Below are 22,657 nucleotides of genomic sequence, written 5' to 3' on the forward strand. Positions count from 1 at the left end.
ATTTTGCTGACGTGTCATTATTTCATGCTAACGACATGCTAATGCATGATCTCATGATGTTAGCATTAATTATCATGATTTTGCTGACGTGTCATTATTTCATGCTAACCACATGCTAATGCATGATGTCATGATGCTAGCATTAATTATCATGATTTTGCTGACGTGTCATTATTTCATGCTAACGACATGCTAATGCATGATGTCATGATGCTAGCATTAATTATCTTGATTTTGCTGACGTGTCATTTCATGCTAACCACATGCTAATGCATGATGTCATGATGCTAGCATTAATTATCATGATTTTGCTGACGTGTCGTTATTTAATGCTAACCACATGCTAATGCATGATGTCATGATGCTAGCATTAATTATCTTGATTTTGCTGACGTGTCATTATTTCATGCTAACCACATGCTAATGCATGATGTCATGACGCTAGCATTAATTATCATGATTTTGCTCATTTGTCGTAATTTCATGTTAACGACATGCTAATGCATGATGTCATGACGCTAGCATTAATTATCATGATTTTGCTCATTTGTCGTAATTTCATGTTAACGACATGCTAATGCATGATGTCATGATGCTAGCATTAATTATCATGATTTTGCTCATTTGTCGTAATTTCATGTTAACGACATGCTAATGCATGATGTCATGACGCTAGCATTAATTATCATGATTTTGCTCATTTGTCGTAATTTCATGTTAACGACATGCTAATGCATGATGTCATGATGCTAGCATTAATTATCATGATTTTGCTGACGTGTCGTTATTTCATGCTAACGACATGCTAATGCATAATGTCATGACGCTAGCATTAATTATCATGATTTTGCTCACGTGTCGTTATTTCATGCTAGCGACATGCTAATGCATGATGTCATGACGCTAGCATTAATTATCATGATTTTGCTGACGTGTCGTTATTTCATGCTAGCGACATGCTAATGCATGATGTCATGATGCTAGCATTAATTATCATGATTTTGCTCACGTGTCGTTGTTTCATGCTAGCGACATGCTAATGCATGATGTCATGATGCTAGCATTAATTATCGTGATTTTGCTGACGTGTCGTTGTTTCATGCTAGCGACATGCTAATGCATGATGTCATGATGCTAGCATTAATTATCGTGATTTTGCTGACGTGTCATTATTTCATGCTAACGACATGCTAATGCATGATGTCATGATGCTAGCATTAATTATCATGATTTTGCTGACGTGTCGTTATTTCATGCTAGCGACATGCTAATGCATAATGTCATGACGCTAGCATTAATTATCATGATTTTGCTGACGTGTCATTATTTCATGCTAACGACATGCTAATGCATGATGTCATGACGCTAGCATTAATTATCATGATTTTGCTCACGTGTCGTTATTACATGCTAGCGACATGCTAATGCATAATGTCATGACGCTAGCATTAATTATCATGATTTTGCTCACGTGTCGTTATTTCATGCTAGCGACATGCTAATGCATGATGTCATGATGCTAGCATTAATTATCATGATTTTGCTCATGTGTCGTAATTTCATGTTAACGACATGCTAATGCATGATGTCATGACGCTAGCATTAATTATCATGATTTTGCTGACGTGTCGTTATTTCATGCTAGCGACATGCTAATGCATGATGTCATGATGCTAGCATTAATTATCATGATTTTGCTCACGTGTCATTATTTCATGCTAACGACATGCTAATGCATGATGTCATGACGCTAGCATTAATTATCATGATTTTGCTCACGTGTCGTTATTTCATGCTAGCGACATGCTAATGCATGATGTCATGATGCTAGCATTAATTATCATGATTTTGCTCACGGGTCGTTAATTCATGCTAACGACATGCTAATGCATGATGTCATGATGCTAGCATTAATTATCATGATTTTGCTGACATGTCGTTATTTCATGCTAGCGACATGCTAATGCATGATGTCATGACGCTAGCATTAATTATCATGATTTTGCTCACGTGTCGTTATTTCATGCTAACGACATGCTAATGCATGATGTCATGATGCTAGCATTAATTATCATGATTTTGCTCACGGGTCGTTAATTCATGCTAACGACATGCTAATGCATGATGTCATGATGCTAGCATTAATTATCATGATTTTGCTGACATGTCGTTATTTCATGCTAGCGACATGCTAATGCATGATGTCATGATGCTAGCATTAATTATCATGATTTTGCTGACGTGTCGTTATTTCATGCTAGCGACATGCTAATGCATGATGTCATGATGCTAGCATTAATTATCATGATTTTGCTGACGTGTCGTTATTTCATGCTAACGACATGCTAATGCATGATGTCATGACGCTAGCATTAATTATCATGATTTTGCTGACGTGTCATTATTTCATGCTAACGACATGCTAATGCATGATGTCATGACGTCAGCATTAATTATCATGATTTTGCTCGCGTGTCATTATTTCATGCTAACGACATGCTAATGCATGATGTCATGATGCTAGCATTAATTATCATGATTTTGCTGACGTGTCATTATTTCATGCTAATGACATGCTAATGCATGATGTCATGACGTTAGCATTAATTATAATGATTTTGCGCACGTGTCGTTATTTCATGTTAACGACATGCTAATGCATGATGTCATGACGCTAGCATTAATTATCATGATTTTGCTGACGTGTCGTTATTTCATGCTAGCGACATGCTAATGCATGATGTCATGACGCTAGCATTAATTATCATGATTTTGCTCATGTGTCGTAATTTCATGTTAACGACATGCTAATGCATGATGTCATGATGCTAGCATTAATTATCATGATTTTGCTCACGTGTCGTTATTTCATGCTAACGACATGCTAATGCATGATGTCATGATGCTAGCATTAATTATCATGATTTTGCTGACGTGTCGTTATTTCATGCTAGCGACATGCTAATGCATGATGTCATGATGCTAGCATTAATTATCATGATTTTGCTGACGTGTCATTATTTCATGCTAACGACATGCTAATGCATGATGTCATGACGCTAGCATTAATTATCATGATTTTGCTGACGTGTCGTTATTTCATGCTAGCGACATGCTAATGCATGATGTCATGATGCTAGCATTAATTATCATGATTTTGCTCACGTGTCGTTATTTCATGCTAACGACATGCTAATGCATGATGTCATGATGCTAGCATTAATTATCGTGATTTTGCTGACGTGTCATTATTTCATGCTAACGACATGCTAATGCATGATGTCATGACGCTAGCATTAATTATCATGATTTTGCTCACGTGTCGTTATTTCATGCTAGCGACATGCTAATGCATAATGTCATGACGCTAGCATTAATTATCATGATTTTGCTCACGTGTCGTTAATTCATGCTAACGACATGCTAATGCATGATGTCATGATTCTAGCATAAATTATCATGATTTTGCTGACGTGTCATTATTTCATGCTAACGACATGCTAATGCATGATGTCATGACGTTAGCATTAATTATCATGATTTTGCTCACGTGTCATTATTTCATGCTAACGACATGCTAATGCATGATGTCATGACGCTAGCATTAATTATCATGATTTTGCTGACGTGTCATTATTTCATGCTAACGACATGCTAATGCATGATGTCATGATGCTAGCATTAATTATCATGATTTTGCTGACGTGTCGTTATTTCATGCTAGCGACATGCTAATGCATGATGTCATGATGCTAGCATTAATTATCATGATTTTGCTCACGTGTCGTTATTTAATGCTAGCGACATGCTAATGCATGATGTCATGATGCTATCATTAATTATCATGATTTTGCTGACGTGTCATTATTTCATGCTAACGACATGCTAATGCATGATGTCATGACGCTAGCATTAATTATCATGATTTTGCTCACGTGTCGTTATTTCATGTTAGCGACATGCTAATGCATGATGTCATGACGCTAGCATTAATTATCATGATTTTGCTCACGTGTCGCTTTTTCATGTTAGCGACATGATAATGCATGATGTCATGATGCTAGCATTAATTATCATGATTTTGCTGACATGTCGTTATTTCATGCTAGCGACATGCTAATGCATGATGTCATGACGTTAGCATTAATTATCATGATTTTGCTCATGTGTCGTAATTTCATGTTAACGACATGCTAATGCATGATGTCATGACGCTAACATTAATTATCATGATTTTGCTGACGTGTCGTTATTTCATGCTAACGACATGCTAATGCATGATGTCATGACGCTAGCATTAATTATCATGATTTTGCTGACGTGTCGTTATTTCATGCTAACGACATGCTAATGCATGATGTCATGATGCTAGCATTAATTATCATGATTTTGCTCACGTGTCGTTATTTCATGCTAACGACATGCTAATGCATGATGTCATGACGCTAGCATTAATTATCGTGATTTTGCTGACGTGTCATTATTTCATGCTAACGACATGCTAATGCATGATGTCATGATGCTAGCATTAATTATCATGATTTTGCTGACGTGTCATTATTTCATGCTAACGACATGCTAATGCATGATGTCATGACGTTAGCATTAATTATAATGATTTTGCGCACGTGTCGTTATTTCATGTTAACGACATGCTAATGCATGATGTCATGACGCTAGCATTATTATCATGATTTTGCTGACGTGTCGTTATTTCATGCTAGCGACATGCTAATGCATGATGTCATGACGTTAGCATTAATTATCATGATTTTGCTCATGTGTCGTAATTTCATGTTAACGACATGCTAATGCATGATGTCATGACGCTAACATTAATTATCATGATTTTGCTGACGTGTCGTTATTTCATGCTAACGACATGCTAATGCATGATGTCATGACGCTAGCATTAATTATCATGATTTTGCTGACGTGTCGTTTTTTCATGCTAGCGACATGCTAATGCATGATGTCATGATGCTAGCATTAATTATCATGATTTTGCTCACGTGTCGTTATTTCATGCTAACGACATGCTAATGCATGATGTCATGATGCTAGCATTAATTATCGTGATTTTGCTGACGTGTCATTATTTCATGCTAACGACATGCTAATGCATTATGTCATGACGCTAGCATTAATTATCATGATTTTGCGCACGTGTCGTTATTTCATGTTAACGACATGCTAGTAATTAATTAATCATGATAATTAATGTTAACGTCATGACATCATGCATTAGCATGTCGTTAGCATGAAATAATGACACGTGAGCAAAATCATGATAATTAATGCTAACGTCATGACATCATGCATTAGCATGTCGCTAGCATGAAATAATGACACGTCAGCAAAATCATGATAATTAATGTTAGCATCATGACATCATGCATTAGCATGTCGCTAGCATGAAATAATGACATGTCAGCAAAATCATGATAATTAATGTTAGCATCATGACATCATGCATTAGCATGTCGTTAGCATGAAATAACGACACGTCAGCAAAATCATGATAATTAATGCTAGCGTCATGACATCATGCATTAGCATGTCGTTAGCATGAAATAATGACACGTGAGCAAAATCATGATAATTAATGCTAACGTCATGACATCATGCATTAGCATGTCGTTAGCATGAAATAACAACACGTCAGCAAAATCATGATAATTTATGTTAGAATCATGACATCATGCATTAGCATGTCGTTAGCATGAAATAACGACACGTCAGCAAAATCATGATAATTAATGCTAGCATCATGACATCATGCATTAGCATGTCGTTAGCATGAAATAATGACACGTCAGCAAAATCATGATAATTAATGTTAGCATCATGACATCATGCATTAGCATGTCGTTAGCATGAAATAACGACACGTCAGCAAAATCATGATAATTAATTCTAGCATCATGCATTAGCATGTCGCTAGCATGAAATAATGACACGTCAGCAAAATCATGATAATTAATGTTAGCATCATGACATCATGCATTAGCATGTCGTTAGCATGAAATAACGACACGTCAGCAAAATCATGATAATTAATGCTAGCATCATGACATCATGCATTAGCATGTCGTTAGCATGAAATAACGACACGTCAGCAAAATCATGATAATTAATGCTAATGTCATGACATGCATTAGCATGTCGTTAGCATGAAATAATGACACGCGAGCAAAATCATGATAATTAATGCTAACGTCATGACATCATGCATTAGCATGTCGTTAGCATGAAATAACGACACGTCAGCAAAATCATAATTAATGCTAGCATCATGACATCATGCATTAGCATGTCGTTAGCATGAAATAACGACACGTCAGCAAAATCATGATAATTAATGCAAGCATCATGACATCATGCATTAGCATGTCGTTAGCATGAAATAACGACACGTCAGCAAAATCATGATAATTAGTGCAAGCATCATGACATCATGCATTAGCATGTCGTTAGCATGAAATAATGACACGTCAGCAAAATCATGATAATTAATGCTAACGTCATGACATCATGCATTAGCATGTCGTTAGCATGAAATAACGACACGTCAGCAAAATCATGATAATTAGTGCAAGCATCATGACATCATGCATTAGCATGTCGTTAGCATGAAATAATGACACGTCAGCAAAATCATGATAATTAATGCTAACGTCATGACATCATGCATTAGCATGTCGTTAGCATGAAATAATGACACGTCAGCAAAATCATGATAATTAATGCTAGCATCATGACATCATGCATTAGCATGTCGTTAGCATGAAATAATGACACGTCGGCAAAATCATGATAATTAATGTTAGCATCATGACATCATGCATTAGCATGTCGTTAGCATGAAATAATGACACATCAGCAAAATCATGATAATTAATGTTAGCATCATGACATCATGCATTAGCATGTCGTTAGCATGAAATAACGACACATCAGCAAAATCATGATAATTTATGTTAGCATCATGACATCATGCATTAGCATGTCGTTAGCATGAAATAACGACACATCAGCAAAATCATGATAATTTATGTTAGCATCATGACATCATGCATTAGCATGTCGTTAGCATGAAATAACGACACGTCAGCAAAATCATGATAATTAATGCTAGCGTCATGACATGCATTAGCATGTCGTTAGCATGAAATAATGACACGTCAGCAAAATCAAGATAATTAATGCTAGCGTCATGACATTATGCATTAGCATGTCGCTAACATGAAATAACGACACGTCAGCAAAATCATGATAATTAATGCTAACGTCATGACATGCATTAGCATGTCGTTAGCATGAAATAATGACACGTCAGCAAAATCAAGATAATTAATGCTAGCGTCATGACATTATGCATTAGCATGTCGCTAACATGAAATAACGACACGTCAGCAAAATCATGATAATTAATGCTAACGTCATGACATGCATTAGCATGTCGTTAACATGAAATAATGACACGTCAGCAAAATCAAGATAATTAATGCTAGCGTCATGACATTATGCATTAGCATGTCGCTAACATGAAATAACGACACGTCAGCAAAATCATGATAATTAATGCTAACGTCATGACATGCATTAGCATGTCGCTAACATGAAATAACGACACGTCAGCAAAATCATGATAATTAATGCTAACGTCATGACATGCATTAGCATGTCGTTAGCATGAAATAACGACACGTCAGCAAAATCATGATAATTAATGCTAGCGTCATGACATCATGCATTAGCATGTCGCTAACATGAAATAACGACACGTCAGCAAAATCATGATAATTAATGTTAGCATCATGACATGCATTAGCATGTCGTTAGCATTAAATAATGACACGTCAGCAAAATCATGATAATTAATGCAAGCATCATGACATCATGCATTAGCATGTCGTTAGCATGAAATAACGACACGTCAGCAAAATCATGATAATTAGTGCAAGCATCATGACATCATGCATTAGCATGTCGTTAGCATGAAATAATGACACGTCAGCAAAATCATGATAATTAATGCTAACGTCATGACATCATGCATTAGCATGTCGTTAGCATGAAATAACGACACGTCAGCAAAATCATGATAATTAGTGCAAGCATCATGACATCATGCATTAGCATGTCGTTAGCATGAAATAATGACACGTCAGCAAAATCATGATAATTAATGCTAACGTCATGACATCATGCATTAGCATGTCGTTAGCATGAAATAATGACACGTCAGCAAAATCATGATAATTAATGCTAGCATCATGACATCATGCATTAGCATGTCGTTAGCATGAAATAATGACACGTCAGCAAAATCATGATAATTAATGTTAGCATCATGACATCATGCATTAGCATGTCGTTAGCATGAAATAATGACACGTCAGCAAAATCATGATAATTAGTGCAAGCATCATGACATCATGCATTAGCATGTCGTTAGCATGAAATAATGACACGTCAGCAAAATCATGATAATTAATGCTAGCATCATGACATCATGCATTAGCATGTCGTTAGCATGAAATAATGACACGACAGCAAAATCATGATAATTAATGCTAACGTCATGACATCATGCATTAGCATGTCGCTAGCATGAAATAACGACACGTCAGCAAAATCATGATAATTAGTGCAAGCATCATGCATTAGCATGTCGTTAGCATGAAATAATGACACGTCAGCAAAATCATGATAATTAATGCTAGCGTCATGACATCATGCATTAGCATGTCGTTAGCATGAAATAATGACACGTCAGCAAAATCATGATAATTAATGCTAGCATCATGACATCATGCATTAGCATGTCGTTAGCATGAAATAATGACACGTCAGCAAAATCATGATAATTAATGCTAGCGTCATGACATCATGCATTAGCATGTCGCTAACATGAAATAACGACACGTGAGCAAAATCATGATAATTAATGCTAGCATCATTGCATCATGCATTAGCATGTTGTTAGCATGAAATAATGACACGTCAGCAAAATCATGATAATTAATGTTAGCGTCATGACATCATGCATTAGCATGTAGCTAACATGAAATAATGACACCTCAGCAAAATCATGATAATTAATGCTAGCATCATGACATCATGCATTAGCATGTAGCTAACATGAAATAATGACACCTCAGCAAAATCATGATAGTTAATGCTAGCGTCATGACATCATGCGTTAGCATGTCGTTAGCATGAAATAACGACACGTCAGCAAAATCATGATAATTAATGCTAGCGTCATGACATCATGCATTAGCATGTAGCTAACATGAAATAATGACACCTCAGCAAAATCATGATAGTTAATGCTAGCGTCATGACATTATGCATTAGCATGTCGTTAGCATGAAATAATGACACGTCAGCAAAATCAAGATAATTAATGCTAGTGTCATGACATTATGCGTTAGCTTGAAATAATGACACGTCAGCAAAATCATAATTAATGCTAGCATCATGACATGCATTATCATGTCGTTAGCATGAAATAACGACACGTCAGCAAAATCATAATTAATGCTAGCATCATGACATGCATTATCATGTCGTTAGCATGAAATAACGACACGTCAGCAAAATCATGATAATTAATGCTAGCGTCATGACATCATGCATTAGCATGTCGTTAGCATGAAATAACGACACGTCAGCAAAATCATGATAATTAATGCTAACGTCATGACATCATGCATTAGCATGTCGTTAGCATGAAATAATGACACGTCAGCAAAATCATGATAATTAATGCTAGCATCATGACATCATGCATTAGCATGTCGTTAGCATGAAATAATGACACGTCAGCAAAATCATGATAATTAATGCTAGCGTCATGACATCATGCATTAGCATGTCGCTAGCATGAGATAACGACACGTCAGCAAAATCATGATAATTAATGCTAGCATCATGACATCAATGCTAGCAAAATCATTATAATTAATGCTAGCATCATGACATCATGCATTAGCATGTCGCTAACATGAAATAACGACACGTCAGCAAAATCATGATAATTAATGCTAACGTCATGACATCATGCATTAGCATGTCGCTAGCATGAAATAATGACACGTCAGCAAAATCAAGATAATTAATGCTAGCATCATGACATCATGCATTAGCATGTCGCTAACATGAAATAACGACACGTCAGCAAAATCACGATAATTAATGCTAACGTCATGACATCATTCATTAGCATGTCGCTAACATGAAATAATGACACGTCAGCAAAATCATGATAATTAATGCTAACGTCATGACATCATGCATTAGCATGTCGCTAGCATGAAATAATGACACGTCAGCAAAATCATGATAATTAATGCTAGCATCATGACATCATGCATTAGCATGTCGTTAGCATGAAATAACGACACGTGAGCAAAATCAAGATAATTAATGCTAGCATCATGACATCATGCATTAGCATGTCGCTAGCATGAAATAACGACACGTGAGCAAAATCAAGATAATTAATGCTAGCATCATGACATCATGCATTAGCATGTCGTTAGCATGAAATAACGACACGTGAGCAAAATCATGATAATTAATGTTAGCATCATGACATCATGCATTAGCATGTCGTTAGCATGAAATAACGACACGTGAGCAAAATCAAGATAATTAATGCTAGCATCATGACATCATGCATTAGCATGTCGTTAGCATGAAATAACGACACGTCAGCAAAATCATAATTAATGCTAGCATCATGACATCATGCATTAGCATGTCGTTAGCATGAAATAACGACACGTCAGCAAAATCATAATTAATGCTAGCATCATGACATCATGCATTAGCATGTCGTTAGCATGAAATAACGGCACGTCAGCAAAATCATAATTAATGCTAGCATCATGACATCATGCATTATCATGTCGTTAGCATGAAATAACGACACGTGAGCAAAATCAAGATAATTAATGCTAGCATCATGACATCATGCATTAGCATGTCGTTAGCATGAAATAACGACACGTCAGCAAAATCATAAATAATGCTAGCATCATGACATCATGCATTAGCATGTCGTTAGCATGAAATAACGACACGTCAGCAAAATCATAATTAATGCTAGCATCATGACATCATGCATTAGCATGTCGTTAGCATGAAATAACGACACGTCAGCAAAATCATGATAATTAATGCTAGCATCATGACATCATGCATTAGCATGTCGCTAACATGAAATAACGACACGTCAGCAAAATCATGATAATTAATGCTAGCATCATGACATCATGCATTAGCATGTCGTTAGCATGAAATAACGACACGTCAGCAAAATCATAATTAATGCTAGCATCATGACATCATGCATTAGCATGTCGTTAGCATGAAATAACGACACGTGAGCAAAATCAAGATAATTAATGCTAGCATCATGACATCATGCATTAGCATGTCGTTAGCATGAAATAACGACACGTCAGCAAAATCATAAATAATGCTAGCATCATGACATCATGCATTAGCATGTCGTTAGCATGAAATAACGACACGTCAGCAAAATCATAATTAATGCTAGCATCATGACATCATGCATTAGCATGTCGTTAGCATGAAATAACGACACGTCAGCAAAATCATGATAATTAATGCTAGCATCATGACATCAATGCAAGCAAAATCATGATAATTAATGCTAGCATCATGACATCATGCATTAGCATGTCGCTAACATGAAATAACGACACGTCAGCAAAATCATGATAATTAATGCTAGCATCATGACATCATGCATTAGCATGATAAAAAAAAAGCTTAGCTACGTCCGCCGCATTGATCTCCCCCGTCATCATTTTTCTAGGAATGTAAGCAGAGCTTGTTCTGCGGTGTAAAGACAGAGGTGAAGTGATGGAATGAACAAACAGTTTATTTAATTGAATAGTAGTAAAATACTAATGTCCGCTAATTAATTCCAGTTTTACCTTAAATATACGCAAGCAGCCGCTCTGGGTTCTGTCTATCCGCTTTTTTAAATGCGTGTAATATCAGTTTTTTAATAGCCTGATATTTTTACTCTACAGTTTGGCAGTATTAAAGGATTAGTTCACTTTTAAATAAACTTGTGCTGATAATTTCCTCACCCTCATGTCATCCAAGATGTCCATGTCTTTCTTTCTGCAGTCGAAAAGAAATGAAGGTTTTTGATGAAAACAGTCCAGGGTTTTTCTCCATATAATGGACTTCAATGGGCCCCAAACGGGTCAAATGTCAGTTTCAGTGCAGCTTCAAAGGGCTTTAAACGACACCAGATGATGAATAAGGGTCTGATCTAGACAAACCATCAGTTTCTGAGAGAAACCCAGCAGTGTTTATGATATTATTTTACCTCTTATCAGACGAGCGTGATCATCTCTGAGCTCAGACATAACTTCCGCTGAGTGAGGTCAAAATACGAGCGTGGATATATACGTAGATGCTTCATTAGCGACTGCACGGATCAGTAGAATGAGGCATCTACTATCGATACATCTATGACCACGCTCGTATTTTGACCTCACTCAGCGGAAGTTATGGCGGAGCTCAGAGATGATCACGCTCGTCTGATAAGAGGTAAAATAATATCATAAATACTGCTGGGTTTCTCTCAGAAACTGATGGTTTGTCTAGATCAGACCCTTATTCATCATCTGGTGTCGTTTAAAGCCCTTTGAAGCTGCACTGAAACTGTCATTTGACCCGTTTGGGGCCCATTGAAGTCCATTATATGGAGAAAAACCCTGGACTGTTTTCATCCAAAACCTTCATTTCTTTTCGACTGCAGAAAGAAAGACATGGACATCTTGGATGACATGAGGGTGAGGAAATTATCAGCACAAGTTTATTTAAAAGTGAACTAATCCTTTAAGGCAGGGGTCTCCACACTCGGTCCTGGAGGGCCGCTGTCCTGCAGAGTTTAGCTCCAACCTCAAATAAACACACCCAAACTAGCTAATCAGTGTCTTACAAGGCCCTAGTTAGACACTGATTAGCTGGTTCAGGTGTGTTTAATTGGGGTTGGAGCTAAACTCTGCAGGACAGCGGCCCTCCAGGACCGAGTGTGGAGACCCCTGCTTTAAGGGGACACATTGACATTTTAAAATATATTTGCTGAAATTAGTAATGATATTTATATACAGGTTTATTTAAAATTCACATGAAATATGTACATTTCTCAGTTTAATTCCTGGTGAAAACATGAATGCTCATAGTTTAGAGCAGGGGTGTCCAGATTCAATGTTGTGGACACACATGGGGTCCGATCCCTTTTCTGTGTGTGTGTGTGTGTGTGTGTGTGTGTGTGTGTGTGTGTGTGTGTGTGTGTGTGTGTGTGTATATATATGACATGTTTTGTTTCTTGGAAACATGACAGATTTGACAAAAGCTTGAGCTGACAGTAGCTTGAGATGGGACACAGATGTAAATGTATAGATCTTTAACTATATCTGTAAAAGTTTCATCAACCAAAAAGTTTTATTGGGTGAAATTTAAATATTATTACTGAGTTAGAACTCTATTGTTATTTAAATTTATTAAGTGCTCTATTTAGGTCAGCACAGGTAAAACCACTCTACAAACAATGCTTTTCTTGGTATTTCTGTCTTTCTTCCAGTTCAAATATCTAAAAACTCTTAAATCAAGATGCTTTTACTAAGGATAATTACATTTGTTCTTGATTCCTGGGGGACAAAATCAAAATGGATTGAGTTTTTGCTTGAAACAAACTAAATGATCTGCCAATGGATGTGAAAAATAATCTTCTTTCTGTTTGGGACACAAGATTTCAAACCGAAACATTATTTTCCTCACCCCATTGGCAGATTTATTTGCATGTTTTAACCAAAAACTCACTTCAATTTTATTTTCCAGAAAATAAGAAAAAAACATCTGTTATTTAACTGATCCAGAAAATGCATCTTGATTTAAGAATGTTTAGATATATTTATACTAGAAACAACAAAAATACTAAATGAGCATTTTTTGCAGTGCACACAAGGCAAAAAGATGAAAAAAAGAGATTTCTTTATCTAGAATGGCTTTATGGTATTTAGTCTAGACATAGAAATACACAAAACTGCAAGTTTATGACAAAAATAGTCTGACATTTGGCCTGAAATGACTCATTTAATACAATATCTACATTACTAATTAAATAGAATTAGATATTAACCTACATTTCTGACAAATTACCACGGTTACAGTTCGTGTTACCACGGTTACAGTTAGTGTTACAGCTAGTGTTACCACGGTTACAGTTCGTGTTACAGTTAGTGTTACCACGGTTACAGTTAGTGTTACAGTTAGTGTTACCACGGTTACAGTTAGTGTTACAGCTAGTGTTACCACGGTTACAGTTAGTGTTACCACGGTTACAGTTCGTGTTACAGTTAGTGTTACCACGGTTACAGTTAGTGTTACAGCTAGTGTTACCACGGTTACAGTTAGTGTTACAGCTAGTGTTACCACGGTTACAGTTAGTGTTACAGTTAGTGTTACCACGGTTACAGTTAGTGTTACCACGGTTACAGTTAGTGTTACCACGGTTACAGTTAGTGTTACCACGGTTACAGTTAAGGCCAATTTATACTTCTGCGTCGAGTGCACGCAGAGGGTACGGCGTACCCTACGCATAGACGCGTTGGATACGCCGTACCCTACGCCGTAGCCTGACGCGCACCTCTCCAAAAATGTAACAATGCGTCAATTCTACGCGGACCGCAAGCGCTGTGATTGGTCTGCCAGAACCCTTCCCTCAGGTCAATAAATAAATAAAAAATCTGCAATAGGAGTGTGTGTGTGTGTCCAGAAATTGGATGATAGTTCCTTACGTCTGCTATAACACACTATTTTGCAGTCCAGCGATTCTTTATGGTAGTAAATAAATACATAGATCCGCTGAATATAGTTTATTTATTTTCTCATTAAAACCAAAGATGTTAATCAGTAATTGTATATCAAGAACAGGGACACATTAGGGTATATTTCGTGAATGAAGTCTCCGCAACAACAATCGCTTGCTGAGCCACCGCTGCTGAAAACAGCGGCCACGAGCTCCGCATGGTTTCACAAATGCATTCCAGCGCCAGATCGCCTTATTTAACTTTACTAATCAACTAGAGATGCTTAATTTGTATTAGATACAACAACTCAAGCTGCAAGAAAAGCCGCTCTCTCACTGCTGCTGATATTCTGACATGAATGTACAGATTCTACACATCAAGCTGCTTCTTCTTCGGCTGTTGTCTTGATTACACCAACATGCCCGAGGACACTGCCTTCTAGCGTCTGCATGTGGAATTGCACATTGACGCAGACAACAGCGCAGAAGTATAAATGCTCATGACGGCGTCGGCTACGCGCGTAGCCTACGGCGTACACTACGGCGTACACTCGACGCAGAAGTATAAATGGGCCTTAAGTGTTACAGTTAGTGTTACCACGGTTACAGTTCGTGTTACCACGGTTACAGTTCGTGTTACCACGGTTACAGTTAGTGTTACCACGGTTAAAGTTCACGTTACCACTGTTACAGTTAAGTGTTACAGTTCGTGTTACCACGGTTACAGTGTTACCACGGTTACAGTTCGTGTTACCACGGTTACAGTTAGTGTTACAGTTCGTGTTACCACGGTTAAAGTTCGTGTTACCACGGTTACAGTTAGTGTTACAGTTCGTGTTACCACGGTTAAAGTTCATGTTACCACGGTTACAGTTCGTGTTACCACCGTTACAGTTAGAGTTGCCACGGTTAAAGTTTGTTACCACGGTTACAGTTAGTGTTACAGTTCGTGTTACCACGGTTAAAGTTTGTGTTACCACTGTTACAGTTTGTGTTACCACGGTTAAAGTTCACGTTACCACTGTTACAGTTAGTTACAGTTCGTGTTACCACGGTTACAGTTAGAGTTGCCACGGTTACAGTTAGTGTTACCACGGTTACAGTTAGTGTTACCACTGTTACAGTTAGTGTTACCACTGTTACAGTTAGTGTTACCACGGTTACACTTCGTGTTACCACGGTTACAGTTCGTTTTACCAGTTACAGGTAGTGTTACCACAGTAAATCCATGATAAATGATGGTGAACTGTTGTTTGAAAAGTATTTTAACTGGATCAGCTGAGTTTCTCCTGATTTGCATGTTAGTGTTGTTGATTAAGTCTGTGCAGTTTAACTGGATTTAAACTAAATTAAATCACAGAGAGATCTGCAGCTCGTACCATTGGCTGTTTAGTGGTCATGTGATCGAGACGCTCAGCAAGTAAACACATTTGTTCAGAGTCAGAGCTCGCGAGTTGCTCTGTTTTGTTCCGCTTTGGCCTAAAGTCTAGAACTGCCACCTTGTGTTGACATCGTGAAACTGCACGATTGGTAAATTATCTGTGGTGAGCCGTTATATAATATATTTTAATAGACATGCAGCGGGCCGTTTGACATTCATCCCCGAGCCGCATTTTGGACACCCCTGATTTAGTGGAAGATTCCTGCCATCTGCTGGAAAACAAACACTTTGGATAGTTCTCAATAGTTTGTGGCGTAGGGGCTGTTTAACTATAAAAACATAAAATAATAATAATATCATGAACATGACGAGGTAGAATGAACTGGACATCATATAAAAACGTCAATGCATTACAAAAATAAACCGTAGACTGAAAACATGTAGTGCTAAACTTTGATACACAAGCACCAAGTAAAATTTTACCTGCGGTCGCGAGCGTGAGAGATGATGTTTGATTCTGGAGCTGATCAGTGTGTGTGTGTGTGTGTGTTTCAGGGTGTCTGTGATGGTGCTCTACAGCTACAGAGACGATTATTACAAGATCCTGCTTTGAGCTCTTCCACACACACACACTTCACCACGTGTGTGTGTGTTCAGCGGAGGCCAGAGGTGGAGCGAAGGGTCCAGTCGACGATTCCTGTGATGAAATCACACAAATACTGTACAGAGGAAATAAAGTATTTTCCCGTATCATGTCTTGAGTTTGTTCACACACACGTCTTTTATTTCAAAACACGGGCGTTCCAGCCGAACAGCGAGAGGATCAGACACGGGGCAAAGGTCAAATAAATACGCTAGAGGATATAAAGCAGACAGACGGTTTACAGAATCTGTACAGCAGCTCCTCTGCCAACACAACTAGTGTTTAGTATTAATAAATAAATGTGAAAAAATAAATAAGATACTTTCCTCTACTATTTTTTTTTATGGTTTTTGTACATTTATCAACTGCATTGGCTCTGAACGACACACTCATCATCAACTCGTCCAGACTAACACACACACACACACACACACACGTCCTCCTCCGTCCAGTCACTGAAACTAAACTGCAGAAATAACTCGTTCTGAACTTCATGGGTGTGTCCGCCAATCACAGCAGAGCTCATTTACATATCTCTTAAAGACACAGTATCAAAAACAAAGTTATGTTAATACTTTCTACCTTTTTTTTTGGTGCCAAAAACACATTATAGAAGAACTTGGGAAGATACAAACTAAGAAAAAGAGCATTTTAAACACTGATTTCTAGAGGAGCAAATCATTTAAAAGTTTCTCCATACACACCGATCACGCATAACATTATGACCAGTGAATAGGTTGGGCGATATTAGGCAGCAAGTGAACATTTCGTCCTCAGAGTTGATGTGTTAGAAGCAGGAAAAATGGGCAAGCGTAAGGATTAGAGTGAGTTTGGGCCAGATTGTGACGACTGGGTCAGAGCATCTCTCAAAAGTGGACCAAGGAAGGACCAGTAGAGAACCGGGCACTATGGGAAGAACTTAAAGGATCTGCTGCTAACAGCGCACCTTCTAGTGGAGTCCATGCCTCGACCGGGCCCCAACACAATATTAGTTGGTCATAATGTTATGCCTGATCTGTGTATTTTTGATCCGATGTGTGTCCTGACGGCTCACGAGTGTTTGTGATGTTTGTTCATGAACACGGGAATGTTTAGTCTGGGTTGTGTCTCTCGCTCCATCACAACACGAGGCTTTAAAGTGACTAACGATAAACTACGAGTAACACAAAGACGTGAATAAACACTGGAGCGGTCCAGCAAGGCCTCGGGATGGGAATATGTCCTCTTTTCTGTGGATGATCTCTGGCTGTGGGTCGGCACAGAGCTCCGTGTCCATCAGACCGTCGGCCACAGAGACGCAGAATAAAAGCGTTAAATAAAGCGTGAGATGTGGAGCGCTGGAGGCCCTGGATCCGGTCCAGATGTGGTTAGCGTCCGTTGGCGAGTTTGGCCCGTGGGATGGTGATCCGCTCCGCATCCGATGGGAAACTCCCGCCGCTGATGTTGTTCCTCGCGCTCTGGAACCGGTTCTCTTTGGACGGCTCCATGTACACGACTGAGTTCTTGTTCACGTGCTTCTTCAGGATCACCGTCTGGAACAGGAGAGGAAGAGTTTCACTAGAGGACTTGACTAATCATCTCCGAAAATATCACGGTATTAAAGGATTAGTTCACTTTTAAATAAACTTTTGCTGATAATTTCCTCACCCTCATGTCATCCAAGATGTCCATGTCTTTCTTTCTGCAGTCGAAAAGAAATGGAAGGTTTTGGATGAAAACAGTCCAGGGTTTTTCTCCATATAATGGACTTCAATGGGCCCCAAACGGGTCAAATGTCAGTTTCAGTGCAGCTTTAAACGACACCAGATGATGAATAAGGGTCTGATCTAGACAAACCATCAGTTTCTGAGAGAAACCCAGCAGTATTTATGATATTATTTTACCTCTTATCAGACGAGCGTGATCATCTCTGAGCTCCGCCATAACTTCCGCTGAGTGAGGTCAAAATACGAGCATGGTCATAGATATATCGATAGTAGATGCCTCATTCTACTGATCCGTGCAGTCGCTAATGAAGCATCTACGTATATATCCACGCTCGTATTTTGACCTCACTCAGCGGAAGTTATGTCTGAGCTCAGAGATGATCACGCTCGTCTGATAAGAGGTAAAATAATATCATAAACACTGCTGGGTTTCTCTCAGAAACTGATGGTTTGTCTAGATCAGACCCTTATTCATCATCTGGTGTCGTTTAAAGCCCTTTGAAGCTGCACTGAAACTGACATTTGACCCGTTTGGGGCCCATTGAAGTCCATTATATGGAGAAAAACCCTGGACTGTTTTCATCCAAAACCATTTCTTTTCGACTGCAGAAAGAAAGACATGGACATCTTGGATGACATGAGGGAGAGGAAATCATCAGCACAAGTTTATTTAAAAGTGAACTAATCCTTTAACTAATGCTGTAAACTATGGGAGTCAGTTGTACTATAATATTAAAGGTAAAAATGTACGGATTTGTACAAGCACTTAAATTACACTAAATTACAGGTTTTTATAATAATAATTATAATGTTAACTTTACAAATCACAATCATATCATATACATTTTTTTTTTAAATATAAACATTAAAATGGTGGCTGTCATAAAAACGTTACAGATTAATTCAAACATGCATTAAATATTGAAGAACATTAAAAATTATAATGAATATGGTGCATATATTTAGCAAAATGCTGCACTCTAGAGTCAATTTTTCTAGCTGACTAATGAGTGTATGGACGCTGGAGATGTTTTTTTCTGAGGTAAATGTGACGTTACATGACATTGTTTACAAGCTGTTTTACTGACGCCTTTCCGCGTTTGAAACACTGATCGAGTGATTCCATGTGACATGATACAGATTTCGGTAAGTTGTCCTGTATCTTTAACACACGCTCAGATGTTCATTGATGTTTATTTCGTGCTGTAACCGGTATTAAGTATTAAGGCGGAAGAGAAGATCCGTTCATGTGTGCTGCGCGCGGCCGCTTCTCTAGAGCTGCGCCAAAGTGATCTCACGTCACAGCGCCAAAACGGTATTTATGTTTTTGAATTTCGTAATAAAACGGAAGTAATTTGAAATCCGAAACTTTGTTTTATATCAATAGCAACAAAGCACAAAGAGTATTGCTATTTAAGGGATGGTTGCGTTCATTCATTAACTGAAAACCTCTTCTCCATTTTGAATGTCTTGCACTGCTGCTCACGTCGCGTTGATTACATTCAAAAGCACAGTTTCTTAACTTTTCCGCCGACCGTGATCGCAGAAATTATAGGGCCCTAATAAAGCACCAAATAAAATAACTCGCATATCGAACTGGACACGCGAATGAGGCGAAATCACACCGCAGGACCTCCAGACGCACGTCAACCCATCTTTACAATGACTTAACATGGAAATGACTCGCTCCAGACGCTCTATTCACGTTTGGTGTGAACGCAGTATAAAGCTTCTACGAATAATATTGCAAGACCTTATCTGGAGTTTTTAAAGCGGGCTGATAATGATGTTATTGCCCTTTAAACACCCATTGCAGTCTCTCGTCTAATGTCTGGTGAGGTGAACTTACTCTATTGTTCTCAATCGCATGTTTCACACTTCTGGCGGTATGAGACTTAATCCTCATTCTTCTTTTGTTTGTGTTCAGCCATTAGCCTTTATTCTGGCATGAATGGCCCATTAACAGCACTTTACAGTAATACACATGTTATCTGAAGTCGTTCTAGAAAACAAACAAACTAAAAAGCATTATCTTGAGACCTTATGTGAATTATTCAAACAAAACAGACAAAGCTCCTGGTCTAACAGGTCCATTAGAGCTACAGTTAGAATCAAGCTACATAACACAATATAAACGATTAAAATTACACTTTTACTCAAAACTCACTTTAGACCACCATAGAGTGTTCGTATGAGCTTCCTGTCATGATATAATGTGGATTTCAGTCATATAATGATGTTAAAATATGTTATATTAGCATTTTATATGGAGCTAATCGCTACACCGAATGAACGCGTGATGACGCAAATCAGGAAGAGGAGAGAGGGCTGTGATTGCTCTTTCAGCTCTCCGATTGGATAACTCAGTGGGAAATGGTGTAACGTGAGACGAAATATTTTGCAGACGTAATAATAAATCAATATTTCTCCAAATACGCACACTTTTGAACTAAGAGCCCTAACAAACAAATTAAACTTATATATATAAATATATTCACTTCAGCTTTAATGCGTTCTTGAGTTCGGAGACGCTCACCTTTTTGGGCGCGCTGTAGCAGGACATCTGGACCCAGTTCTTCCTCTTATTGACCAGGACCGCCACGATGAGGAAGATGACGACGGCCAGGAGGATGCCGGCCAGAATCCAGGCCGCTGATTGGTAGATGAGCGTCATCTCCATCTGGCCCGGGACGTCCTTCGATAGTTCTTTACCATCTAGACAAGAGAAGCCTGAGGTCAGAAAGCACTGATGCTATAATGTGGCAGTACTGCCAGAGCTGACCTCCCTCGACCAATCAGAGAGAAGGAACAGCTCAGGTCTGGCGTTTTATTTAAAGAAATCATTTAAAAATTAATTAAGCAAAAATTTTACAAAACTAAAATTAAAACACTAACTAAAAATTAACCAAATTAAATGTAAAATTAAATAAAACATTTTATTAAAAATAAATAAACATGAATTATTCAAAAAATGTATTAAAATAAAATCAGTCAAAAACAATAAACATTAAATCAATAATTAAATGTCAAATTAAGGAAATAATTCTAAAAACTTATTAACATTTAAAATTAAAGAATTAAAAGTTAAATAAAACTAGTGCTGGGCATCGATTAAAAAAAAATTAACTAATTAATCACACTTTTTTCTGTAATTAATCGCAAGTTTTTAATATTTTACGTTTTTAATATTTTGATATTGTAATAATTTCAGTTACTCTCCAAATTAATGTATAAACAATTTAAAGACAGCATATTGTAAATATGTGTTGTATTGTCATATTTTTATGAATGAAGGCCAGTATCACTGATACTAAAGTGTCTATGAAACATTAATGACGTTACATTACAGTATCACTGAAAGCTCCCAATTTCAACATTTATTAGGCTTTAAAAAAAACAACTTTTAATTTAAGTGAACTTAAAACAATCTTTACATAAACCCAAAATAATAAATGTTATATTTACCCATGGCCTTACCTGTTATACATATACAGAAATGTAATAGTTATCTTTCATAACGGCATAAATAATAAATTAAATATAGATGAATCATTATTAAAGCTACACTTTTCTCTGTTCCCGTTGTTCTTTGATGAACATTAATGACATCATCATCAGTGCTACTGTCTCTTTAAGAACAGCCGCGGATCTCATTTCCTCACAACTCTTTAAGTTCATTTAAGACGTTATTGAACTAATTTAAGACTCTAATATGAGAATACTCAAAGTCCTCTGTGTTATTGTTTGTTCAAGAGCAAAAGAGAACTCGATGTGAGCAGGAAACTGACGCGAGTCTATCTATGCGTCGAGTGTGTGTGTGTGTGTGTGTGTCCCTTGATTAGCTGACATGAGACGCATCCACACAGACAGGACACTGACACACACACACACACACACACACAGGACATTGGCATACAGCGTGTTCGCTTGTGTCTTGTCGCGCTTGGAAGCATTTACATGAATAAGAGCGTGATGATCATGTAACGCTGAGCAAAAATGGATTTAAAAACGGACGCTGCGTTATTTGCGTTAAATATTTTTAATGCGTTAACGCG

The 22,657-nt window shown here is 37.6% G+C and overlaps 2 protein-coding genes across 3 annotated transcripts in view; one reads left to right on the plus strand and one right to left on the minus strand.

Moving 5' to 3' along the window:
• eif2ak4 (eukaryotic translation initiation factor 2 alpha kinase 4) overlaps positions 1–17,017 on the plus strand; it is a gene marked incomplete at its 5' end in the record, with an annotated part of 140,520 nt that extends 123,503 nt beyond the window's left edge. The window contains one exon of the mRNA XM_079833966.1: positions 16,809–17,017. Coding sequence (XP_079690092.1) covers positions 16,809–16,866 — 58 coding nt within the window. The 3' untranslated portion in view covers positions 16,867–17,017. The remainder of the gene's footprint in view (positions 1–16,808) is intronic.
• The window catches only part of LOC307136193 (cysteine-rich motor neuron 1 protein), a 106,788-nt gene continuing 101,142 nt past the window's right edge, over positions 17,012–22,657 (minus strand). Inside the window, exons 14-15 of one of the 2 annotated variants that reach the window (XM_079832984.1) lie at positions 21,139–21,317; positions 17,012–18,428 (exon numbers count right to left, since the gene is read on the minus strand). In XM_079832984.1, coding sequence (XP_079689110.1) covers positions 18,264–18,428; positions 21,139–21,317 — 344 coding nt within the window. In that variant the 3' untranslated portion in view covers positions 17,012–18,263. The remainder of the gene's footprint in view (positions 18,429–21,138; positions 21,318–22,657) is intronic. The other variant, XM_079832985.1, reaches the window with a different exon arrangement.

This window comes from Gobio gobio, assembly GCF_949357685.1.
Source record: "Gobio gobio genome assembly, chromosome: 13".
NCBI classification, from domain to species: domain Eukaryota; kingdom Metazoa; phylum Chordata; class Actinopteri; order Cypriniformes; family Gobionidae; genus Gobio; species Gobio gobio.